Source organism: Macaca nemestrina, chromosome 13, assembly GCF_043159975.1.
Source record: "Macaca nemestrina isolate mMacNem1 chromosome 13, mMacNem.hap1, whole genome shotgun sequence".
In the NCBI taxonomy this organism is placed as follows: Eukaryota; Metazoa; Chordata; class Mammalia; order Primates; family Cercopithecidae; genus Macaca; species Macaca nemestrina.
The window spans coordinates 121,185,124-121,211,380 of NC_092137.1; the positions used below are offsets into that span (position 1 = coordinate 121,185,124).

General features: G+C 45.2%; 1 protein-coding gene across 8 annotated transcripts in view; it reads right to left on the minus strand.

Annotated features, from left to right (window-relative positions):
- Window positions 1–1,204: 1,204 nt before the first annotated feature.
- C13H2orf92 (chromosome 13 C2orf92 homolog) overlaps window positions 1,205–26,257 on the minus strand; it is a 39,334-nt gene continuing 14,281 nt past the window's right edge. For 3 of the 8 annotated variants that reach the window (XM_071077312.1, XM_071077308.1, XM_071077309.1), the window contains 5 exons: window positions 15,801–15,899; window positions 14,502–14,573; window positions 4,781–4,891; window positions 2,960–3,110; window positions 1,205–1,604 (listed from right to left, as the gene is read on the minus strand). In XM_071077312.1, the coding sequence (XP_070933413.1) occupies window positions 1,472–1,604; window positions 2,960–3,110; window positions 4,781–4,891; window positions 14,502–14,573; window positions 15,801–15,899 (566 nt within the window). In that variant the 3' untranslated portion in view covers window positions 1,205–1,471. The remainder of the gene's footprint in view (window positions 1,605–2,959; window positions 3,111–4,780; window positions 4,892–14,501; window positions 14,574–15,800; window positions 15,900–26,257) is intronic. The other 5 variants (XM_071077310.1, XM_071077311.1, XM_071077314.1 and 2 more) reach the window with 5 other exon arrangements.

A 26,257-nucleotide genomic window follows, 5' to 3' on the forward strand; every position in this document is an offset into this window, starting at 1 on the left:
TCGAACTCACAGGGACCTTTGGCACTGTCTAGTTCATCATGATGTCCCTAGAAAATAAGTAGATAAGCAATCTACTAAATTCTGCCTTAATCTGTGCAAGCAGAGTTCCATGTTGTATAATTAGATGTCTAACTTGAATTAGCAAAATAGAGAGTAACAGTCCCTCAATTATTTCCCAGACATGAGCTAGGTTATATACCCCAAACCCATTAAATGATGGGGAGGTTGGATCTCCTTGAGGAAGAGCCCTACTACACTGTCAAAAATGTACACTGTTCATCTTTCTCTCAGTGGTCTCCAAGGGGACCTGTGGCCACTTACCACGGTGACTGTGCATTGAGGAAAGTCATCCTGGTAAGTGGCCATACGTATGGCCAATGGAATTCACTTGTAGGAAATCAAAGGGCTCCAAGAGCAGGCATTCAGGGTGTTCATCGCCCTGATCTCTCCCTGTTGAGTGGTTCCAATGTGTCCCTGTTCCTCCACCAAAGGTTACAGCCTGTCATTAGCCTCCCCTAATGGCATCAGCTCCCGCTCCCGCTCGCTCCAGGTGCCTCGCCACTCTTCATCAGTTTCCCTTAACCCTGATCACAGCTTTATAAATAACCCCACTTCAGCCAGGTGCGGTGGCTCATGCCTGTAATCCCAGCACTTTGGGAGGCCGAGGCAGGAGGATCACGCGGTCAGGAGATCGAGACCATCCTGGCTAACATGGTGAAACCCCGTCTCTACTAAAAATACAAAAATTATCTAGGCATGGTGGCACGTAGCTGTCACCCCAACTACTCAGGAGGCTGAGGCAGGAGAACCACTGGAACCCAGAGACAGAGGTTGCAGCGAGCCAAGATCACGCCACTGCACTGTAGCGTGGGTGACAGAGCGAGACTCCAACTCAATCAATAAATAAATAAATAAATAAATAACCCCACTTCATGACACTCTCAATTACCCCATTTCTTCTTCCTGGTCATGCAAGCAGGAAATCACCTCGTGGGGAGCTTCCACAATTCTTAGCAGTTTCTTTGTAGATACAAAACTTTCTGTACTCCCACCTCCCATAAAAGCTGTTTAGTGTGGTTGTGTTCACACCCTGGACTATGATCTTGCTTGGGACAGAATGCATATCTGGGTCACTCTTAAGTTTCCTCATTGCATTTTGATATTGTCAGCATGTGAGGTGGTCTATTAATATCTGTTCCATGAATGACTGAATAAATGAATCAATGCTTTATTAAATGATAAGTCCATAGTCTGTTGGGTTCGCCGACGCCGGCCATCAGTGCCATGTTGCCACAGGTGTCCTGTGGCAAAGCAGTTTTTCTTGGTCCATTCAAATTGGGACGGGAAGCAGACATTTTTGTAGAATACACCTCCCCGGGCAGAAATGGAATTGCCTCCCTGTGGTGTGTGGATGGAGAAATGTCCTCGCATCGTGGTTTCAAGTCCTGGTTTGACTGCCCCGCAACCTGGCTTAGACACAGGAGCTGCTCTTCAACTGTTTCTCTTTTTTTGTATATTTTGTGAAATTTTTTTCTTCAGAATTTTGCCACCATGTCTTTCCATTCATTATAAAAATATTATATGTCTTGTTTGCCGGAGGAGATCTAAAACAAAACAATAAAAACCGTAGTGCTCAGCTCAGTGCACAGGAGCTCCTGCCGTCTACTCGCTGGGCAGTGGTGGAGGCTGGCGCTTCCCAGGGTGAGGATTCTGTTTCCCATCAGTAGGGTTTGTCATCTGTGAAATTATTTTTACCTCTGGGCAGCACAGAGCCTCTGGGAAACTCTCTTCCCCCCACTTTCTCTTAACTAACTCAGGCCATCCACAGCTTTGACTGGTCCCTGTGGGAAGGGGCCACAGTTCTAACCACTTTCTGCTGGCATCTCAAGGGGCATGGAGGGAAAATGGCAGGTCCAATGGATGAGCCTTGGTAGGAAGAGGATGCTGGAGGTGGGAATGGGGGGAGGTGGCCTGAATGGATCACCAGTCCCAGGAACCTTGGCATGGAGGAAAAGCAATGCCACTCTTGTGGGAACATTCAAACCCTGCTACCTCTGGAGTCAGACGGTGGGTAGCGGTGGGGACAGACACTTCCCCTCATCACACGCCTCCACCCCATTGCTCTAGGGGCAAGCTGAGCGTTCAGCCCGGTGTCGGGCAGGACCTGAGGGACTGTGGGGAACTGCTCTTCCTTCTGCGGTCAGGAATACGTGTCCCCAGGGATGCAGCAAGAAGCACATAATCTCAAAATGCAGCTATGCATACACATCACCGTGCAAACCATTTGCTTTCTAGTGCCTGCTCATGGTGAGTGCCTCTGTGCCTGAGCTCCCTCATCTAGAGGCCTAACCAAAATATTTAACAACTGGTGTAGACAGGCACTGACCGGTCAAAATGACCACCACTGAAGCAGAGCCTTGGAGGGCCACGGCTATGCCAGGCACTAACCCTTCATTTGCAGGAGCACAGAGAAGATCAGGAGGTCAGTGGGAAGCTCAGGGAAGGCTTTCAGTATTCTAACAAGCAGGGCAGCTGTGTCAGTGTGAATGAGCTGATATCAGCCCTGCTCTCACTCTCCTTTGTGGCTTCAGCCCTCCTCGCCCCCTTAGATTTGTGTTTTTCCTTTCTTTTGTAAATCCATATTTCTATTTACCAATCTTTCAGCCAGAGCCCTCAATATGGGGACAGGTCTGGCCTAACTGCAGTGGCCTTGAGAGGCAACCCTGGCCCACCCAGGGATCCCCAAACCTGGCTGTGCATCAGAATCACCCAGGCTGTGCCTAAAACCCATGGCCCAGGTCCTGTGTGCTTTGACAGAGCAGGCCAGGGGATGCCGAAGCACAACCAGGCTTGCAGCTTCCGCCCTCCTCCTAAACCGGATCAGCAGGAAGCCCTGGGGGCAGCGTGAGTTCAAACACCCGCAGGTTCTTGGAAGGAAGGCCATGCCGGCACTACTCACGATGGCTGTTTCTTCCTGATGTATGAGGCCAAACCAAGCAGCAACAGCACGGTGGCCGTGAGGATGGCCACCCCTGAGATGGCGGCGATGATGGTGTTCCTCTGCAGGAAATGCAGAAGCTGACTGCAGGGCATAGTCCTAAAGTGAGCATCTAAATGAGAAGACACAGCGCAGAGTGAACAGAGATCCCCGCTGGGCCCCCCACCGCCAGGACGAAACCTGCAAGGGACACCTGTTCATTCCATTCATAACAGAATAAAAACCTTGGCGTCTTAGCCACCGGTTCCAGAAGTCCTCTTGGGAATGAACTGGCTGTTTGGGGAAATGCATTCATCTGCTATTTGGCGATAAGATGAGATGCTTTTGGGAGGTGGAGATGAGACACTGAGGGTATGGGCTGGCACGCAACAAAGCAACCAGAAATAAAGTTCCACAGACCAGTTTGTAAGAGGTAAAGAGAAGAACAGAGGAGAGCTCAGGTGGGTGACAGGAGGCGGGGGCACTAGAGGAGGTTGAGAAATCCTACTGCAAAGGCTTTGAAGAACAATGGAGGCAAATATTCCGTTTGCAGCTTTTCACAGGCAGTGATAGAACCTCTTCTCTGCTGCCCCTCCTCTGCCCCCTGGCCTCAGGAAGGGGTACTGCATACACAGTCCACCTCGTGGGTGTAGGTTTGGGGGACCTCACGTCTGCACCAGCACAAGGCAAACACAACGCCACGGATGATCCTGAACTCCTGAGCCCCTCTGAGGACTTACAGAAAGTGTGAGAGTGGATGGGAATACCGCTGAGCACGGGCTGGGGAAAACACGGCAGTCTTAGCTAGATCTCAAAGCAAGGAGATCTCAGCCCACATCAGCATCCATTTATAATGTGACCAAAAAAGAAAACGACATCAGGGAAATCGGGCATGGAGGTAGGATCCCAGGTATCGGCTGGTTTCCTGTGGAGAGCTGTCCAGGGCAGCTGGTGATGTAGACACGGGGAGTGCTGAGCAACGGTCTTCTTGGTGATGGGGAGAAAATAGGGCATGTCCAGCCTCCCACCTTCAGCTCTGCTATGCCAAGGGGCAGCGTGTCCAGCAGCTCAAAGGCTCTGCTGCAATAATTCGGCATTTAGTTTCTAAGCATTAGGAAGTGACAACCAGGTATAATTTTGACAGAGAGTGGCAGTGTGGAGGGGTGTACTGCGCTTGGTGCCAGCATGGGTAAGTTTCTGCCCACTCTAAACAGGTCTGGGCACAGGGATGAGCAGGGGTGAAGCCCTGGCTGTGCAGAAACAATATAAAAGTAGCATCTTTTTGGAAGAGTGGTGAAATTCCTGGAGTTCGGTTGTTTGTTTGTTTGTTGTTTTTTAGATGGAGTCTCGCTCTTATTGCCCAGGCTGGAGTGCACTGGTGCGATCTCAGCTTACTGCAGCCTCCACCTCCGGGGTTCAAGTGATTCTTGAACTGCCTCAGCCTCCCGAGTAGCTGGGATTACAGGCACCTGCCACCACGCCCAGCTAATTTTTTCTTTTGTATTTTTAGTAGAGACGGGGTTTTACCGTGTTGGCCAGGGTAGTCTCCTACTCCTGGCCTCAGGTGATCTGCCTACCTTGACCTCCCAAAGTGCTGGGAATACAGGCGTGAGCCACCATGCCCAGCCTCTGGAGTTGGTTTAATTCATAAATTTTAACTGCAGATTGTATTCACGGCAGATTTATTTCACTTTTGTGGGTGAACTAAAGGTGTCAGTTAAAATACCAGGAAAGGCAAAAGACACATTCAGAAGTTGTCTGTATTTAAGCATCATACTTGGTTTATACCATATAGGTTCCCACCTGGTTTAGCTGCCCCTTGAAGTGTTTCTTTATCTACAGTAGTTAACTGCTCTCTTAAATCCCTGTCGGACAGAGAGGATTCTTTAAACCTCTTCTCCTCTGAAAGGTGATCTACAAAAGATAAAATGTGTTCATCTACAAACAACCACGGCCTGTGATTACTTCAGCATTTATGATAAAAGTAGCTTCTTCTAGACTCAAAGTGAGGAGTTAGGGAGGATTTGGGGGAAAAGTCTAAATAAAGCCTACAGAACCTCAGCGTTTTGGTGTTTTTTTGTTTCTGTTTGCTTTTTAAAAAATCTAACAAATTCCTGGGCAACCCACCCACAGCTGAGGCAGCATTTCTTACACTTAAGTGTGCATCTGAATCACACTGGGAGGGCTTTTGAAAACACAGATTCCCAGGCCCCACCCCAAAGTTTCTGATTCCGTAGGTCTGGGGTAGGCCTGGGAATGTGCATGTCTCACAGATCCTGAAAGATGCTGCTTCTGTGGGTAGAGGACCACGCTTAGAGGACCCAAGTGAGAACCTCTCTAAGCCCCAACCTACTTCTCCACTTGCATAAAATAGAGATAGTAAGACCTACCTCACAGATTGTATAATGTTCATGAAAATAATTTTGAAACCACAAAGTACTATAAAAATTTTCTTGAGTTGCAAGGACAAGAGAGGAAAATTAACCACACTGAAATACTCAGGTATTGGTAGACGGATTGCAGAAGAGTTTAATAGAAAGAAGACAGTCGAAAATGAGAAATATGGCCGGGCACGGTGGCTCAAGCCTGTAATCCCAGTACTTTGGGAGGCTGAGGCGGGTGGATCACGAGGTCAGGAGATCGAGACCATCCTGGCTAACACAGTGAAACCCCGTCTCTACTAAAAATACAAAAAAAATTAGCCGGGCGAGGTGGCGGGCACCTGTAGTCCCAGCTACTTGGGAGGCTGAGGCAGGAGAATGGCGTGAACCCGGGAGGCGGAGCTTGCAGTGAACGGAGATCGTGCCACTGCACTCCAGCCTGGAGGACAGAGCAAGACACCGTTTCAAAAAAAAAAGAAAAGAAAAGAAAAAAGAAAAGAAAATGAGAAATATTTGCATCCTAGCTTTGCCCTTTGGTGCCTGACTCGTTGGCATATGGGACCTGTCAAAGGGCCTGAGTTTAGCTTGGAGAAAATTGGGAGGCCAGCATGGCCTGCCTGTCTTTGCCAGATGCAGGATGGCCTGGGAAGAGGCTGAGAGATGTTTGGAGAAGCTCTGGGGAACGAACTAGAACCAATGGGTAGGCGCTCCAGGGAAATCTGTTTGGACTGTTTAGCGGTTAGAAAGTGAGCTATCAAGGAGGGAATGGGAAAGGATGAGAAGTAATGAATCTCACACCCTAGAAGACTTCAAAGCAGGCTGGAGCCTCCAGCCCCAGATGGGAGACCTCCAAGGGCTGGAAGGGGGGCAGGGCAACTTTGGATGAGCTTGGTAAATCTTCCTTGGCCTCGTTCACAGAGAGAGAGAGAATTGTCGCAATAAGAGTTTGCGGCCAGCCTGGGGAACATAGCAAGACCTCATGTCTACTAAAAACTAAAAAAATAAAAAAATTAGCCAGGCATGGTGGCACACACCTGTAGTCCCAGCTACTAGAAAGGCTGAGATAGGCAGATGGCTTGAACTCGGGAGATCAAGGCTGCAGAGAGCTATAATCACACTACTACACTCCAGCCCAGATAACAGAGCGGGACCCTGTCTCAAAAGAATAATAAAATTAAACAAAATAATAAAATAAAATAACAGAAAATTATCACAATATGATTAAGACTACCATGTGGGCGTCTGATAACCGTCTCATGAAGTTCTAGTTATTCCTGAAAAAAAAAAGAGAGAAATGTGTTCCTTCTTCAACTTGGCTTAGAAAAGAGAGAAAACTCCCACTTTAATAAGACTGATAATTAACTTGACTTTTGAAATGAAACATGTCAAATCGGAATCCAGAGACTAACAGCCGCAGACAGAAAGCCCTGGCGAGCATCGAGTTATCCACTAGGGGGCGCGCTCGGCTTGCTCTTCCACAGAGCTGTAGCAATGGTAGACCTGACACGGGAACACATTTTCACTCTTTCTCCACCGGAGGCAGAAGACGACAGAATTAAGAGCCACTGCCTATTCTTATCGTCAGTATGGACGAAGTTTTCATTTACCTAAGGTTCTGTGAAGAGTCTGAAGGCGTCTTTTACGTTTGATGGGTTGCGTTTGATCAATTGTTGGATTATTTTTTTTGTGGGAAAAAACAAGCACAATTATCAAATTTTTAACCAACACAGTTTCATTTCCAGACTTCTTTTCAACTTTACAGCTATTAACTATGACAGGAGCAGCCACCCATTACAAGAGCAATTCTCCCGTCCTTCCATGCTGTAGGCTCAACCCAAGCTGCCAATCAAGCATGTGCTGGGCTTGGTGAAAACCTTCTTAAAGGAGTGCAGAACCAAGAAAGTTTGACTTTGTGCTCAAGGAAAAGTTGAAGTCTTACATCTTCATAATTCTCTGTGTTTTGGAGACTCTAACATTGACGTGAGCCTTTGGTTACAAGTTAACAGCATGCTATTGCTAGGACTGATGCTACATTCCATTCAGTGGACATAAGATCATCGACAGCTACAGCTGCTGTCCACAGACCTGGGCACACATTTTACAAGACACTTCACTTCTCAGAATGGTCATTTCTCCACTCCTCCTCCTATTGAGATGTTTTTGACCATTGATTTTTTTTTTTTTTTTTTTTTTGAGACGGAGTCTCACTCTGTCCCCCAGGCTGGAGTGCAGTGGCACCATCTCGGCTCACTGCAAGCTCCGCCTCCCAGGTTCAAGCGATTTTCCTACCTCAGCCTCCCGAGTAGCTGCGATTACAGGGATACACCACCACGCCCAGCTAATATTTGTATTTTTAGTAGAGATGAGGTTTCACCATGTTGGTCGGGCTGATCTCAAACTCCTGACCTCAGTTGATCCACCTGCCTCGGCCTCTCAAAGTGCTGGGATTACAGGCGTGAGCCACCGCACCCAGCCTTTTTTCCTTTTTCTTTTCTTTTCTTTCTTCTTCTTTTTTTTTTTTTTTTTTGAGTGGTCACTGCTGCCAAACAGGAGGTGCAGACAGTGTGGTCTGGAATTTACTGTCCCTGCGGAGTAGCCTGAGAGCAGCTCCCACCCTCTGAAGATGGATCTGATCAGCCCTCTCAGCTGCCAGACATGAGCTTTGTCACTGCCTGCGGGTTCTTCTCAGCCCTCTTCTTCCCTCACTCTTCCTACTTGGAAAAACCCTATTAAGGAGATCAGCCTCTTGTTCTCCCAGAACTCTGTGCAAATACAACATAAGCACTTTTTAAAGACCTTCAGTGTTAGCCTGTTTATATCTAACAGTTATTTATTGATTCGATTGACTCTCCTAAGAGCTGTGGGGAGCTCTTGGAGGACAAGAATGCCTCACTGAGTACTAGCTTCCAGCACAGTACCTTCCGCTGGGTAGGAGAGATCAGTAGTTAGGTCTTGAGTGAGAGAATGAATCTGGAAGAATCTTGACTGTAACCTCACGAGGGACTCTGAGCCAGAACCACCCTGCTAAACCTGTCTTGCTAGCCAAGACTGCCGGGCATGGTGGCGTGTGCCTGTAGTCCCAGTTACTCGGGAGGCTGAGACAGGAGAATCGCTTGAACTTGGGAGGCAGAGGTTGCAATGAGCGGAGATTGTGCCACTGCACTCCAGCCTGGATGACAGAGTGAGACTCCATCTCAAAAAAAAAAAAAAAAAAAAAGAAGAGAAAAGAAAAAAATGTCATCCTGGTTCCTCCTGAAGGAAAAATAAAGATTTGAAAGTAAAAGTATGTGAAAGCAATTGACTGAAGAAACAGTTTTAGAAATCAAAAGATCAAGCTAGATAGTAGGCTTTCTATTCCCCAAGCATATCTTTTAATTTTACTTGAACAATGATTATTCAGGGGTGAAGGTAAATTATTCAGGGGCATTTTCTTATTCAGGGGTGAAGGTACATTATTCAGGGGCAGAGGTATCTTGGCACTGTAATATACATACCTGGGCAGACCACACCTAACATTTGCAAAACCAGCACAATAATTTTAATAGGTTAACAAATGGTACTAGGAAAACAGGATATCCACATGCGAAATAATAAAGTTAGATCCTTATCCAACACCATAAACAAAAATTAACTCACAGTGGACCAAAGACCTAAAAGTAATGCCTAAAACTATGAAAACTTTTAGAGGAAAACAGAGGGCAGAAACTTCATGACATTGGATTCGGAAATTATTTCTTGGGTTTGATACCAAAGGCACAGGCCACCAAAGAAAAAATAGACAAATTGGACTTTAAGCAAATTTTAAAATTTTGTTCATCAAAAGACAGTGTCAACAGAATAAAAAGGTACCCCACCCAGAATGGGAGAAAACATTTGCAAATTGTTTATCTGGTAAGGGAATGATACCCAGATTACAGAGAGAACTCCTGACACCCAACAAAATACAAAAATACAAACAACTGATTCAAAAATAGGCAAAGAACTTGAATAGACATTTTCCCAAAGAAGATATGCAAATGGCAAATAGAACTTCAAAAGATGCTCAACATCAGTAATCATTAGGGAATTGCAAATCAAAACTACAATGAAATACCACCTCATATCCATTAGGATGGCTACTATCAAAAAAACAGAAAATAGGCTGGGTGCGGCCACTCACACCTATAATCCTAGCACTTTGGGAAGCCAAGGCAGGTGAAATACCTGAGGTTGGGAGTTCAAGACCAGCCTGGCCAACATGGTGAAATCCCATCTCTACTAAAAAATATAAAAAATTAGCCGGGTGCAGTGGCACACACCTGTAGTTCTAGCTACTTGGGAGGCTGAAACAGGAGAATCGCTTGAAACTGGGAGGCGGAGGCTGCAGTGAACTGAGATCAATTGTGCCACTGCATTCTAGCCCGGGCAACAAACAAAAAGAAAATAACACGTGTTGGCAAGGATGTGGAGAAACTGAAACCCTTGTGTGCTGTTGGTAGGAATGTAATATGTTACTGCCATGATAGGAAACAGTATGGCAGTTCCTCAGAAAATTAAAACCAAAATCACCATATCATCCAGCAATTTCACTTCTGAGTATGTACCCAAGATAACTGAAAGCAAGGTCTCAAAGAATTATTTGTACATCCATGTTCATAACAGGATTATTCACAAGGCTAAAATGTGGAAGCAACCCAAATATCCATCAAGGGATAAGTGAGTAAACAAAACATGGTAGAGACATACAATGGAATATTACTCAGCTTCAAAAAGAAAGAACATTCTGAAATATGCCACAACATGGATGAATCTTGAGGACATTATGCAAAATCAAATGTCAGTAACAAAAAGACAAATACTGTATGATTGCACTTACGTGAGATATTTAGAGTAGTCAAAATCACAGAAAGTAGAACGGTGGTTGCCAGGGGATGCAGAGATGGGGGAATGCATGGTTATTATTTAATGCATATAGAGTTTTGGTTTTATAAGATGAAAAGAGTTCTGGAGATGAATGTTGGTGATGGTTGTACATTATGAATATATTTAATACCACTGAATTGTGCCCTTAAAAATGGTTAAGATGGTAAAATTTCATATTATGTGTATTCTATAATAATTTTTAAAAATTGAAAAAGAATACAAATGGAGAAACACCTACCATATCCATCAATAATTAAAAGTTATAAATCATGGCTCAGTCTACATATCTATACAAGGACCTGCTGCTTTCTTGGTGGCTAAAGGAACCCCAAGGCTCCTTCCCAGTCCCCTGCCAGTCTGAGTGACAACACAGATGTGCTGAAGCAGGGAAAAAGCTGGGCCCAAGCCCAAGATTCCTGAGCAGTGACTGGACTCTCCAAGCCTCACTATGACCAAGTAGAATTTATTCTAGGAATGCAAGGTTGGTTTGACATTAGGAAATTCATTATTATCATATATATAATCTTAATAGACTTAAGGAAAAGAATCATATGATTAGTTCCAAAAATTCAACACCCACCTATTCCTGATTTTTCTTTTTTTTTTTTTTTTTTTTTTGAGACAGAGTCTCGCTCTGTCCCCCTGGCTGGAGTGCAGTGGCGCGATCTCGGCTCACTGCAAGCTCCGCCTCCCGGGTTCCCGCCATTCTCCTGCCTCAGCCTCCCGAGTAGCTGGGACTACAGGCGTCCGCCACCTCGCCCGGCTAGTTTTTTTTTTTTTTTTTGTATTTTTTAGTAGAGACGGGGTTTCACCGTGTTAGTCAGGATGGTCTCGATCTCCTGACCTCGTGATCCGCCCGTCTCGGCCTCCCAAAGTGCTGGGATTACAGGCTTGAGCCACCGCGCCCGGCCTATTCCTGATTTTTCAAATACTCAAGCAAATATATGATAACAAATGTTAGTAAGGATGTGAAGAAGTGGGAACTCTTGCAAATATTGGTGGGAATGTAAAACAGTGCAGCTGCTATGGAAACCATATGGAGGTTCCTCAAAAAATTAAAGATAGATTTACCATATGACCCCACAATCCACTTCTAGATACATATCCTAAAGAACTGAAAACAGGATCTTGGAGATATTTGCATACCCATATTCATTGCAGCTTTTTTTTTTTTTTTTTTTTTTGAGACAGAGTCTCCCTCTGTCGCCCAGGCTGGAGTGCAGTGGACGGATCTCAGCTCACTGCAAGCTCCGCCTCCCGGGTTCACGCCATTCTCCTGCCTCAGCCTCCCGAGTAGCTGGGACTACAGGCACCCGCCACCTCGCCCGGCTAGCTTTTTGTATTTTTTTAGTAGAGACGGGGTTTCACCATGTTAGCCAGGATGGTCTTGATCTCCTGACCTCGTGATCCGCCCGTCCTGGCCTCCCAAAGTGCTGGGATAACAGGCTTGAGCCACCGTGCCCGGCCAATTGCAGCATTATTTACAATAACCAAGACATGACAGCAACCCAAGTGTCCAACAATAGATAAATGGATAAAGAAACTATGGTATATACATACAATAGAATATTATTCAGCTTAAAAAGAAACGAAATTCTGTCATATGCTACAAGATGGATTAACCTTGAGGACATTATACTGTGTGAACTAAACCAATCACAAAAAGACAAATACTGTATGATTCAACTTACATGAGATATCTAAAGTAACTCAACTCATAGAAACAGAAAAAAATACCCAAAAGTATTTTTTGGACAGATTATCATTTTCAGTATAAATATATGTATCCGTATATATTTACATGTATGTGTGTAGATGGAAGGATAGATATACAGATAGATAATCTCTTATTCATATTAGTCCTATAACCAGACTCTTAATCAGGAAACTCAAGAGGCATTTTCTCCAAGAGCGAGAACAAAGCAGGATTCCCACTGTATCTCCAGCAACCACTCAAGATTAACCTAGAGGTATTAGCAATCCAATTAAACACGATAAATAAATCAGGTAGAGGCATAACAATAGGTAAAGATGTAAAACTGGCTGGGCATGGTGGCTCATACCTGTAATCCCAGCACTTTGGGAGGCCAAGGAGGGCAGATCACCTGAAGTCAGGAGTTGGAGGCCAGCCTGGCCAACATGGTGAAATCCTGTCTCTGATAAAAATTCAAAAATTAGCTGGGCATGGTGGCGCATGCTTGTAGTCCCAGCTTCTCAGGAGGCTGAGGCAGGAGGATCGCTTGAACCTGGGAGGCAGAGGTTGCAGTGAGCTGAGATCATGCTACTGCACTCCAGCCTGGGCAACAGAGTGAGACTCCATCTCAAAAAAAAAAAAAAAAAAGAAGAAGTAAAACTATCTATGTAACAGTATATGTAGAATTGAATAAGGCAATAGGACATAAAATTCATATCCAAAAAGCAAGCCTTCCTATTCCCAAACATTAAGTAGGTAGAAGGTATAATGATAGAGAAACCCCCTCTCTTACAATAGCAACATAGAAAATTAAGTGACTTAGGAATAAACTTAAGAAGATACATGTAAAAATCTATGTAAGGAAAACTTTAACACACACTGAAAATAAACTTGAAGAACTGGAAAGGCATTCCCATTTCTAGCACAGGATGACCTAACATCTGTCTTCCCAAAGTGAATATTGTCGTATAAATTTGATGCAATGCCAATCAGAATACCAAAAGCCTTTGGATGAAGTTAGACAAGTTGATGCTAAAGTTCACATGGAAAAACAAACATGCAAAAATAGCCAGGAAGACAATGAAAAAACAAAAACTGCAAAAGGGGAACTAGTCTGACAAGACATGAAAACATACTGTTTTCAGGCGCGGTGGCTCACGCCTGTAATCCCAGCACGGAGTTTCGCTCTTGTCGCCCAGGCTGGAGTGCTGTGCCGCGATCTTGGCTCTCCACAACCTCTGCCTACCGGGTTCAAGAGATTATCCTGCCTCAGCCTCCCAAGTAGCTGGTCTCGAACTCCTGACTTCAGGGGAGCCACATCGCCCGGCCAGGAATAAGGATTTTTAATCAGCTCTTCCCATTCCCTAGCCCCTACCTCTGGCTGATGCACGGTGCGGCCCGGGAACCCCTGGCGAGGTTCATAATCCTGCACCCAGGGAAGACCACGTTTTTCCCAGCTCGGACAGTGACCTATTTGGCCTGTTTTTTTTCTTTTAAATCTTTTAAGTCTTTCTAGGGGAGAAATGCTTCATGGATTCTAGCTGCTCATCCTGTCTTCGGAGCCAGTCTCCCTCCAGCATGATCAGATCGCTCAGATGAACCTCTGCTCCTGGCTGGAGGCAGTGCTTTCCCACACTCCTGAGGAGAAGGGGAGAATCCCTCTGAGGCAGCACCTCCCGAATGTGCTCAGCCCCTGCCCAGCCCCACCACCCCAGAGGGGAAAGGACCTGCCCAGGTCAGTTTGGGAGGAGGCACCAGCTGTCTGTGGCCTGCTCTCTCTCCCTCCTGGCTAGCATCTGTCTGCCTGCAGAGAATAAACATTCTGATCTGCTCCTCCTTGCTGTACATATCACAGAAGCAGACTCGCACAGGGGGGGATCTGGGGAAACCATGGGTATCCAAAACCTTACCAGTGATTGGGGAACTCTTTCTAATTCAGGGTGAAGCACCCACGTTGTGCAGCCAAGTACAGGTGTTTCTCTACAAGAGAGTCTGAACACCATCTGCCAGACCCTTAGCTCTGAACTCAGGTCAGGTAAGAGGAAAAAGAGGGGCCGCCCAGTGGCTCACGCCTGTAATCCCTGCACGTCTGTAATCCGAGCACACCTGTAATCCCTGCGCGCCTGTAATCCCAGCGCGCCTGTAATCCCAGCGCGCCTGTAATCCCTGCATGCTTGTAATCCCAGCGTGCCTGTAATCCCTGCACGCCTGCAATCCCAGCCCACCTGTAATCCCAGCACCTTGGGAGGCCGAGGCGGGCAGGTCACGAGGTCAGGAGATCGACACCATCCTGGCGAACACGATGAAAACCTGTCTCTACTAAAAAATACAAAAAACTAGCCAGGCGAGGTGGCGGGCGCCCATAGTCACAGCTACTTGGAAGGCTGAGGCAGGAGAATGGCCTGAACCTGGGAGGCGTAGCTTGCGGTGAGCCGAGATTGTGCTGCCTGGGTGACAGAGCGAGACTCCATGGAAAAAAAAAAGGGGGGGGGGGAGAAGAACGACGACTTATCGACCCTCAATTCCAATGTTATGCATTTGCATTTACCTTTATCAGGAATTTTGTCCACACTGCCAAGGAAATATTCTGGTCCAGGAGAATTCCAAGCAACACTGGTTGCTTTGATAAGACACATAAAAAAAAAAAAAAGAAGAAGAAAAAGGATCTTCATCAGTACACATTTGCAAGCACCTTGGGCCCATATTTTGTATTCTGTTTTTTGTTTTTTTGTCTTTTGAGACAGAGTTTCGCTGTCACCCAGGCTGGAGTGCAGTGGCACGACTCCACCTCCCGGGTCCAAGTGATTCTCATGTCTCAGCCTCCCAAGTAGCTGGGTCTACAGGCATGTGCCACCACGCCTAGTTAATTTTTTGTATGTTTAGTAGAGACAGGGTTTCGCCATGTTGGTCAGGCTGGTCTCGAACTCCTGACCTCAAGTGATCCACTCACCTCGGCCTCCCAAAGTGCTGGGATTACAGGCGTGAGCCACCGCGCCTGATCTTATTTTCCATTTCTAAGTTGAAATGCTAATATAGAACTCAACTTGTAAGAGCAAATGTGTGTTTGAAAGTGAATGCCTTGATGTAGAGAGCGGGGCCGCCTCACTGCCGACTGCAGAGGTGCCCAGGCAGTTGTCCTGACTACCCTCACGGAGACTACCCTCAGGAACTGGGGCGCAAACATCTGCAGAATACCAACACAGTGCCCATTCCCCCTCCCTGCCTGGGGCACTTGCACCCACAGCTGGCAGATTTCCAGTACACTATTCTATCCTTATTATTGTGAGCAGATACCTATCTTAATTCCCAACGTGCTAAATGTTTCCCCTAATATGAAGCTGCTTTTTGGGAAAGAGTGCGCTCTTCACATGTGTCATTTCTCTGGATGTGCCTAAGCTAGTCATTTTTTAGTCTTGTTTTATCATCCACTGAATGGGGTATTAATGACTGCACTAACCCTCTCAAACCACATTGTGCACTTAGGATTCGTGTGTTGGGTTGAAAGTTATAATGCTGCTAGGGGCTCCTGCTGTCGGGAACGGGGAACCCCGCTTGCAGATCAGGTTTCTGTCCTCTGAATACTTCCAGGGTGGCAGAACCTGCCTAACACTGCACATCAAGGATCACCCCAAAATACAGGGATAGTCACGCTTCGGAGCACAGACTCCACAGCGGGGGGAAGGTTACAGAGAGGATTTCAGACAGTTGTTTCCTTCCTATCTCCATTTGGCTTTGCCCCGCCAGCAGCAGTTGGTTTAGAGACTGCTAGGATGATAACAGCACATTGAAGACAACACATAGGCCTACAGAAATGTGTGCACTTACTGTGTTAACGGCATACACTTGCCTTTTCTCATGTCTGTCTTTATAATGGATCGGACTGCTGTTGTTTCGCTAAATGACGGGTCATATGGAACCTTGGGAAACACCTGCAGTAGAATTTCATCTCCAGTGAAGCAAACAAAGGCACGTTAATGGCAGCAATGCAGGACTGATATCTTTTGCTCTGTAAGTACCTAAAGCAGTCTATGAATATAGTGACTACAGGACGCAGACTCCACGGATATAGGACGCTATTCCCTAAAATGCCTTGTCTTGGGAGGGAAAACTCCAACTACCGAAATCATTTCCAGAAAACTGTGATTGTCTGAGATATCCTGGGCAGTAAACACTGTGCACTATAGATATATGGCCTCAGATCTCCCGATACTTCGTGCCCTAATAATTCTTCTTGTTTCCGTTGTCATTCTGATGCACCTTTGAGGCTGTTCGCAAGATGACTCTTAAAAATAGGGTAAAGTTTGTGGGGGCACAGATGAATCAGAACAGATTCTATAAGCTGGGAAAGCTCTCTGTTTATAAAACTGTTGCTAATCCATGAGGGTTACATTTTTGAAACATTATTAAGTTCTCCTTCCCTTTTAAGTTCTCAGGCTTCTGGCTTTCCTGGGAAGCAGAAGTTTTACCTTCCCTTCCAGGCTTTCCCTGCTAAGACACAGAAAACAGTCCTCACAAACCCCACTCATCCTATATTTATTCTCGGTGCATTTCTGGGGCTGCTGGTTCTCGGTAGTTTTCACTCGCTCGACGTAACAGGAGCTCACCACAGAAACACCAGAAAATGAACCATCAGGGTCACCAGGACAATGAGGAGCTGCTCTCACCACCCCTCCTCGAGGACCATGGGGACCTACGAGTCCCTGGAAATGCTGCCCAGAGGGAACTGCAGAGTTGAGCTGTGGCCTCCAATGCCAAGGCTCACCTGGCGGGTGCTGGGCCGGTCAGTGGGCTCTTGAGGGGTGATGGGAGCTTCCCAAATCCCCAACTCTTCTCCCATCTTCAGGTGCAATCACCCGCCTCCTACACATACGGGGCCGCGTTCAGAGACACCAGGGTCACCTGGGAGGCCGAGAACAAGGCCTTTGCCTCCTAGACAGCAGGTGCTGAAGGCACAGAGAGAGGGACTGCAAGTGCTACCTGCATCTGCTCATTCGTCCCCTCCTGGTCACCGGCCAGGCAGCGGTCTATGCAGACTGCCCGAGGCCTCTGTGATGGCTCCATGGGGAGAAGCAGGCCCAGCACTCCTGACACGGACAGCTGCCGGAAAGGAGACCCACCGGGTGTCGAGAGATCTGCTCCCTCGCAAGCAGGAATGAACAGGCATCGCTCTGTGATCCGAATGCCTCCTAACCCGGGGAGAAGCATCAGTGCCACTGTCCCGGTCGCTCCTTCTCACACCTAAGGCGACCCTCAACCTTCGCTCCCGACGCACAGCCCAGGCACCCTCAGGAGAGACTTCACTGGCATTTGCACAGCTTCCTTCAGCGACAGCTGTGGTTCAGAACCCTTTCCTCCGTCTCAGCTCTCTGCTAAAGAGGACTTCCCTGGGCCTTGGCTTTAGCTCTGTGGTTGTGGTGGTGGTGGTAAAATACACTTAACATAAAATTTCCATTTCTACTATTTATTTAGAGACAAAGTCTCGCTGTGTCACCCAAGCTGAACTGCTGTGGTATAATCATAGCTCACTGAAGCCTTGAACTCTTGGCCTCAAGCGATCCTCCCGCCTCAGCCTCCCAAGGCTGAGACTACAGGCATGCGTCACCACACTCAGCTCATTTTTTAAGTTTTTGTAGGAACAGGGTCTCACTATGTTGCCTAGGCTGGTCTGGAACTCCTGGCCTCAAGTGAGCCTCCCACCGCAGCCTTGCAAATTGTTGAAATTACAGGCATGAGCCACAATGCCTGGCCCATTTTCACTCTATTTAAGTGTACAATTTAAGGGCATTCAAAACATTCACAGTTTTGTGTAAACATCACCACTATTTATTTTCAGAACTCCAGGCTGGAGTGCAGTAGTGCAGTCTCAGCTCACTGCAACCTCTGCTCGCCAGGCTCAAATGTCCTCCCACCTCAGGCTCCCAACTAGCTGGAACTACAGGCTCATGCCACCACACCCAGCTAATTTTTTTTTAATTTTTAGTAGAGACGGGGTTTCACCATGTTGGTCAGGCTGGTCTTGAACTTCTAACCTCAAGCAATCCACTTGCCTTGGCCTCCCAAAGTGCTGAGATTGAGGCACTTGGCCTCCAGAACTTCTTTTTTTTTTTTTTTTTTTTTGAGACAGAGTCTCGCTCTGTCGCCCAGGCTGGAGTGCAGTGGCGTGATCTCGGCTCACTGCAAGCTCCGCCTCCCAGGTTCACGCCATTCTCCTGCCTCAGCCTCCTGAGTAGCTGGGACTACAGGTGCCCGCCACCGTGCCTGGCTAATTTTTGTATTTTTAGTAGAGACGGGGTTTCACCGTGTTAGCCAGGATGGTCTTGATCTCCTGACCTCGTGATCCGCCCATCTCGGCCTCCCAAAGAGCTGGGATTACAGCCACCGCGCCTGGCCCAGAACTTTTAAATCAACTGAAACAGGCAGGCACGGTGGTTCACGTCTGTAATCCCAGCACTTTGGGAGGCTGAGGCAGGCAGAGCATGAGGTCAGGAGTTCGAGACCAGCCTGACCAACATGGTGAAACCCCATCTCTACTAAAAATACAAAAAATTCGCCAGGCATGGTAGTGCATACCTGTAATCCCAGCTACTGAGGAGGCTGAGGCAAGAGAATTGCTTGAACCAGGGAGGCAGAGGTTGCAGTGAGCTGATATTGCACCACTGCATTCCAGCCTGGGTAACAGGGCAAGACTCCATCTCAAAAAAAAAAAAAAAAATCAACTGAAACAGAAACTCTATACCCATTGCTATGGTTTAAATGTGTCCTCAAATTTCATGTGCTGGAAATTTGATTCCCAATGTGGTGGTCATGTTAGGAGGTAGGGCCTAGTGGAGGTGTTTGGGTCATGGAAATTGTGCCCTCATCAAGATACGGTTATCACAGGAATGGGTTAGTTATCACAAGAGTGCATACCATGTAAAAGGACAAGTTCGGCCCTCCCTTGCTCTGTCTTTCACCCTCTATGGCATTTCTGCTTTCTGCCATGGGATGATGATACAGCAAGAAGGTTCTTGCCAGATGCTGGCCCCTCAGTCTTGGACTTCCCAGCCTTCAGAATTGTGAGCCAATAAATTTCAATTTATTACAAATTACCCAGCCTGTAATATTCCATTATAACAGCACAAAATGGACATGTAGCAGCTGCACCATCTTACCTTCCCACCAGCAATGTATGAGGGTCTCAGTTTCCTTCATCCTCACCAACATTTGTTATTTTTCTTAAAAAAAAAAAAAAAATAGCCATTCTGACTGGGCATGGTGGCTCACACCTGTAATCCCAGCACTTTCAGAGGCCAAGGTGGGTAGATCACCTGAGGTCAGGAGTTCGTGACCAGCCTGGCCCACATGGCAAAACCCCATCTCTACTAAAACTGCAAAAATTAGCCAGGTTTGGTGGCAGGCACTATAATCTCAGCTACTAGGGAGGCCGAGGCAGGAGAATTGCTTGAACTTGGGAGGTGGAGGTTGCAGTAATCTGAGATCGCACCATTGCGCTCCAGCCTGGGTGACAGAGCAAGACTTTGTCTCAAAAAAAGAAAAAAAAGGCTGGACATGGTGGCTCAAGCCTGTAATCTCAGCACTTTGGGAGGCCGAGGGGGGCGGATCATGAGGTCAGGAGATCGAGACCACCCGGCAAACACATAGACGGGGTTTCACAGTGAAACCCCATCTCTACTACAAATACAAAAAATTAGCCGGGCTTGGTGGCGGGCACCTGTAGTCCCAGCTACTCGGGAGGCTGAGGCAGGAGAATGGCGTGAACCCAGGAGGTGGAGCTTGCAGCGAGCCGAGATCCGGCCACTGCACTCCAGCCTGGGCGACAGAGCGAGACTCCGTCTCAAAAAAAAAAAAAAAAAAAAAAAAAAGCCATTCTAAGAAGTGTGAATAGTGGTAATTTGCATTTGCCTAATGACTAATGATGTTGAGCATCTTTTTATGTGTTTATTGGCCATTTGTGTATCTTCTTTGGAAAATGGCTATTCAAGTTATTTGCCCATTTTTGGAGTGGGTTGTTTGTTTTGTTGTTGTTAAGTTACAGGAGTTTGCTGTGTCTTCTGGATATTGATCCCTCATCAGATATGTGATTTGCAAACGTTTTCTCTCATTCTGTGGGAGAAATGCCTTTGATATACAACAGTTTCTAATTTTGACAATGTCCAATTTAGCTATTTTTTCTCTTTTGCCTGCTTTTGGTGTCAAACTTAAAACACCACATGCCTAATTCAAGGTCATGAAGATTTTCACCTATGGTTACTTCTAAGAGACTAGTAGTTTTTGCTCATAAATTTAGATCATTGACCCACTTTGAATTTTTGTATATGGTATAAGGTAATGAGCTAGCTTCATTCTTTTGCCTGTGACCTTCCAGTTTTCCCAGGACCATTTGTTGAAGAGACTGTTATTTCCACTCTGTTGGCTTTGACACCCTTGTTGAAAATCAATTGACTGGCTGGGCACAATGGCTCACGCCTGTAATTCCGGCACTTTGGGAGGCCAAGGCGGGCAAATCATGAGGTCAGGAGATCGAGACCATCCTGGCTAACACAGTGAAACCCCGTCTCTACTAAAATTACAAAAAATTAGCCAGGCATGGTGGCGGGTGCCTGTAGTCCCAGCTACTCGGGAGGCTGAGGCAGGAGAACGGCATGAACCCAGGAGGCAGAGCTTCCAGTGAGCTGAGATCGCATCACTGTAATCCAGCCTGAGTGACAGAGCGAGACTCTGTCTCAAAAAAATAAAATAAAATAAAAATAAGCTGGGCATGGTGGCGGGTACCTGTAATCCCAGCTACTCAGGAGGCTGAGGCAAGATAATTGCTTGAACTGGGATCCAGGAGATGAAGGTCGCAGTGAGCCAAGATCACGCCACTGCACTCCAGCCTGGGCGACAGAGTGAGACTCCATCTCAAAAAAAAAAAAAAGAAAAGAAAATCAACTGACCATAGACATATGCATTTCTTTATGAACTTTCTATTCTACTCTATTGGTTTATATGATTAGCCTTATACTAGTATCACACTGTTTGGATAACTGGGCTTTGTAGCAAGTTTTCAAATGAGAAAGTGAAATTCCTCCAACTTTTTTCTTCTTTTTCAGGACTATTTTTGCTGTTTGGCGCATTTGAAATTCCATATGAATCTTATGGTGATTTTTCTCTTGCTGGGAAAAAAGCCCTTGAGATTTTGATAGGGATTATATTGAATGTGCAGATCACTCTGGGCAACTTTGACATCTTTTTTTTTTTTTTTTTAAATAGTTACCAGGTCTTACTGTGCTGCCCAGGCTGTGTCTCAAACACCTGGGCTCAAGTGATCCTCTTGCCTCAGCCTCCCAAGTGCTAAAATTACAGGTGTGAGCCACCATGCCAGGTCAATTTTGACATCTTAACAATATTAAGTTTTTCAGTCCATGAACATGAGATTCTTTGTCTCTCTATTTTCTTTCATCAATTCTTTGTAGTTTTCAGTATCAGTATAAGTCTTTCACTTTCTTGGCTAAATTTATCTCTAAATATTTTATTGTTTTTGATATAATTGTAAATGGAATTGTTTTCCTATCTTGTTTGGATTATTAGTGTATATATTGTTAGTGTATAAAAACACAACTGCACAACTGATTTTTGTGTGTTCAATTTGTACCCCCCAACTTTGCTAAATTCATTTACTGGTTCTAACGTGTGTGCGTGTGTGCGTGTGCGTGTGCGTGTGTGTGTGTGTGTGTGTGGAGTCTACACGGTTTTCAACATATAAGATCAAGTCATCTGCAGCCAGAGACTTCTTCCTTTCCAATTTGGATGCCTCATTTCTTTTTCTTGCCTAATGACTCTGGCTATGACTTCCAGTACTGTATTGAATAGAATTGGTGAGAGCAGGCATCCTTGCCCTGTTCCTGATCTTTGAGGAAAGCTTTCAGTCTTTCACCATTGAGCATGATATCCTCGGTGGGTTTTTCAAACAGGCCTTTATTATGTTGTGGTAGTTTCCTTCTGTTTCTAGTGTGTTGAGTTTTTTGTTTTTTTTTTTTAATCATGAAAGAGTGTTGAAATTTGTCAAATACTGTATCTGCATCAATTGAAATGATAGTTTTCCTCCTTCATTATATTAATGTGGTATATTACAGTGATTTTTATTACATTCAACCATCCTCCTGTTCCAGAAATAAATCCTTCTTGGTCTGGTGAATAGTTCTTTTAATAGGCTATTGGATTTGGTTAGCTAATGTTCTGTTGAGGATTTTTCTGTTTACAAGAGACATTTGTTTTTAGTCTTCCTGTAGTGACTTTGTCTGCCTTTGGTATCAGGACCATACTGGCCTCTTAGAGTAAGCTAGGAAGTGTTCTTCCTCTTCAGCTTCTTGGAAGAGTTTGAGGACTGGTGTTAGCTCTATTTATAGCTTTTGCAGATTTTGCCAGAGAACACATCTAATTCTAGACTTTCTTCGTTGGAAAGTTTTGATTACTGATTCATTCTCCTTACTTGTTATGTGTCTATTCAGATTTTCTTATTTCTTCTGGAGTCAATTTTGCAAGTTCATGGGCTTCCAGGAATCTCAAAATTTCATCTAGGTCTTCCAATTTGTGAGCATACAAATGTTCATATTCTTCTCTCATTAAATCCTTTCTATTTCCAGAAAATCAGTAGTAATATTCCCACTCTAATTTCTGAATTAATAATGGGTCCTCTTCTTTCTTTGCCAATCTAGCTAGAAGTCTGTCAATTTCGTTGGTGTTTTTAAGCAACTAATTTTGGGTTTCATCAGTTCTCTTCTATTTTCTGTTATTTCACTTCTTTCCTCTGTATACTTTACTATTTCCTTCTTTCTTCTGGCTTTCAACTTAATATGCTGTTCTTTTTCTAGTTCCTTTAGGTGTACAATTAGGTTATTTATTTAAGACCCCCCCCCCTTTTCTTTTTTGAGACGGAGTCTTTCACTGTTGCCCAGGCTGGAGTGCAGTGGCGCCATCTCGGCTCACTGCAAGCTCCGCCTCCTGGGTTCACACCATTCTCCTGACTCAGCCTCCTGAGTAGCTGGGATTACAGGCATGTACCACCACGCTCAGCTAATTTTTGTATTTTAGTAAAGACGGGGTTTCACCGTTTTGGGCAGGCTGGTCTTGAACTCCTGAGCTTAAGTGATCTGCCCGCCTCAGCCTCCCAAAGTGCTGGGCTTACAGGCATGGGCCACCAGGCCCGGCCATTTTGCTATTTGTTGTGTATATGTGTGTTGTGTTTTCGGTCATTTAGGGGTTTGTGTTTTGTGTGTGTTTTCTTTTGCTCCTCATTCCCCCATTACTGCTTTTTTTTTTTTTAAGTTGGTTCTTTATAATGTTCCATTTGACTCTTTCTTTTTCTTTTCTTTTTTTTTTTTTTTTTTTTTTGAGACAGAGTATCGCTCTTGTTGCCCAGGCTGGAGTGCAATGGCATGATCTCAGCTCATGGCAACCTCCGCCTCCCAGGTTCAAGCAATTCTCCTGCCTCAGGCTCCCAAGTAGCTGGGATTACAGACACCTGCCACCACACCCGGCTAATTTTTGTATTTTTAGTAGAGACAGGGTTTCATCATGTTGGCCAGGCTGGTCTCAAACTCCTGCCCTCAGGTGATCCCCCCACCTCAGCCTCCCAAAGGGCTGGGATTACAGGCATGAGCCACCCTGCATGGCTTCAACTCTTTTATTCCATCTTTTTTTAGTTATTATTTACTGGTTACCTTGGAAACACCTAAACTAGTTAAGTTAAAATTTGTTTAGCCGGGCGCGGTGGCTCAAGCCTGTAATCCCAGCACTTTGGGAGGCCGAGATGGGTGGATCACGAGGTCAGGAGAGACCATCCCGGCTAACCAGTGAAACCCCGTCTCTACTAAAAAATACAAAAAACTAGCTGGGCAAGGTGGTGGGCGCCTGTAGTCCCAGCTACTTGGGAGGCTGAGGCAAGAGAATGGCGTGAACCCGGGAGGCGGAGCTTGCAGTGAGTCGAGATCCGGCCACTGCACTCCAGCCTGGGCAACAGAGTGAGACTCCGTCTCAAAAAAAAAAAAAAACTGTTTAAACTTAAACACCTAGTTATCTTAAATTTATAACAACCTAGTTTGCATGGTATCAACTTAGTTTCAATAGTATACAAACACTCTGTACATATATATCTCTATTCCCTTGCCTTTATATTGTTGTTATTACAGAATCTATCCTTATACATTGTAAGACCATTAACAGATGTGTAATTATTATCTCATGCATTCGCCTTTTAAATAATATTTTTAAAAGGCAGAAGTTATAGATGAAACCTAAAGTACAATAAGACTTTTAGAACTGGTAGTTACCTTTGCCAGCATTTTTTTTTCTTATGTCTTCAAGTGACTGTCAAACGTCCCTTCATTTCAGCCTGAAGGGCTCTCTTTGCCATTTCTCATAAGGCGGGTCTCTCAGCTTTTGTTTATCTGAAAATGTTCTATTTCTCTTTTATTCTGGAAAGATAATTTTGTCAGATAACTCTTGCCTGACAGTATTTTTCTTTTTTTTTTTCAAGAAAGGATCTCACTCCCATCACCCAGGGTGGAATGCAGTGGCACAATCTCAGCTCACTGCAGCCTGGGCTTCCCAGGCTCAGGTGATCCTCCCGCTTCAGTTTGCTGAATAGCTGGGACTACAGGTGTGCACCATCACACCCAACTAATTTTTTTTTTTTCTGTATTTTTAGTAGAGACAGGGTTTTGCCATATTGCCCAGGCTGGTCTTGAATTCCTGGGCTCATGTGATCTGCCCACATCGGCCTCCCAAAGTGCTGGGATTACAGGCATGAGCCACCATGCCCTGCTGATTACATTATTTTTCTTTCAGAACTTTGAATGTGCCATCCTGCCTTCTACCCTCTGTGGTTGTTGAGGAGAAATGAGTGGTGAATTTTACTGAGGGTTCCTTTTATGCTATGAGTCACTTCTCTGTTACTGCTTTCAAGATTCCCTTTGTGTATGGATTTTGACAATTTGATGATAACGTGTTTCACTGTGAATCTCTGAGTATTGTGCTTGGAGTTCATTGAGCAACTTGAATGTGCATATTCATGTCTTTCAACATATTCAAGAAGTTTGGAGCCATTCTTTATTCAAACATTCACTTCGGGTCTCTCTCTCTGTCTTCTCCTTCTGAGATTCCCATAATGTATATTTTAGTATGCCTGATGATGCTCCACAAGTCCCACATGTTCTACTCATTTTCTCTTTTTTTTTTCTTTCTGCATCTCAGCCTGGATACTTTCAATGTCTTATCTTCAAGAGTGCTGATCCTTTCTTTTTTTTTTTTTTTTTTTTTTGAGACAGTCTTGCTCTGTTGCCCAGGCTGGAGTGCAGTGGCACCATCTTGGCTCACTGCAAGCTCCGCCTCCCGGGTTCATGCCATTCTCCTGCCTCAGCCTCCCGAGTAGCTGGGACTACAGGTGCCCACCACCACACCCAGCTAATTTTTTGTATTTTTAGTAGAGACAGGATTTCACCATGTTAGCCAGGATGGTCTCAATCTCCTGACCTCGTGATCTACCTGCCTTGGCCTCCTAAAGTTCTGGGATTAATGGGCATGAGCCAAGTATTCATTTATTATACTTTTCAGCTCCAGAATTTTTTTGGCTCTTTTCAAGAATTTCTATCTCTTTATTGATATTATTTATATATTGTTTTCCTGATTTCATTATTTGTTAATGGTCTCCTTTAAGTTCAGTAAACATTTGAAGACAGTTGATTTAACATCTTGTGTAGTAATTTTAATTCCCAGGTTTCCTCAGGAACCAGTTCTGCCAAATTCCTTTTTCCTGTGAATGAGCCATCCTTTCCTGTTTCTTTGTATGTTTTATAATTTTATGTTGAGAGATGGACATTCTGTGTATTACATTTTAATAACTCTGGAAACCTAATAGTCTCTTTCAGTGATTGTTGATTTTTGCTTATTGAAGGCTGAAGCAATTTTTTTGTAACTTTTCCAAACTAGTTTTGCAAAGTGTGTAGTTCTTGTTGTGAGAATGCTGAATTTTCTGTTTTCTTATATCTGAAGTTAGCCAACGACCTGACAAAAGTTTCCTTAAGTGTCTATCTCCAAAAAGAGAAAAACAAAAAACCTTATTTCCTTAAATCCCCTCAACAGGGTTGCTTGGAAGCCTCTTCAGCCCACAGAGTTTTTTAACTGGCATTTAACAATGCCAGTTAAAACAATGGTCAGTCTTAGTGTTAGCCCCTTGGTGTTCTAAAATAGCAACCAGCAATCAAATACACAACCCGAGTTTTAGAAGACAGGTCTCTATTGCCCACCCTGGCACCAGCAATCCTT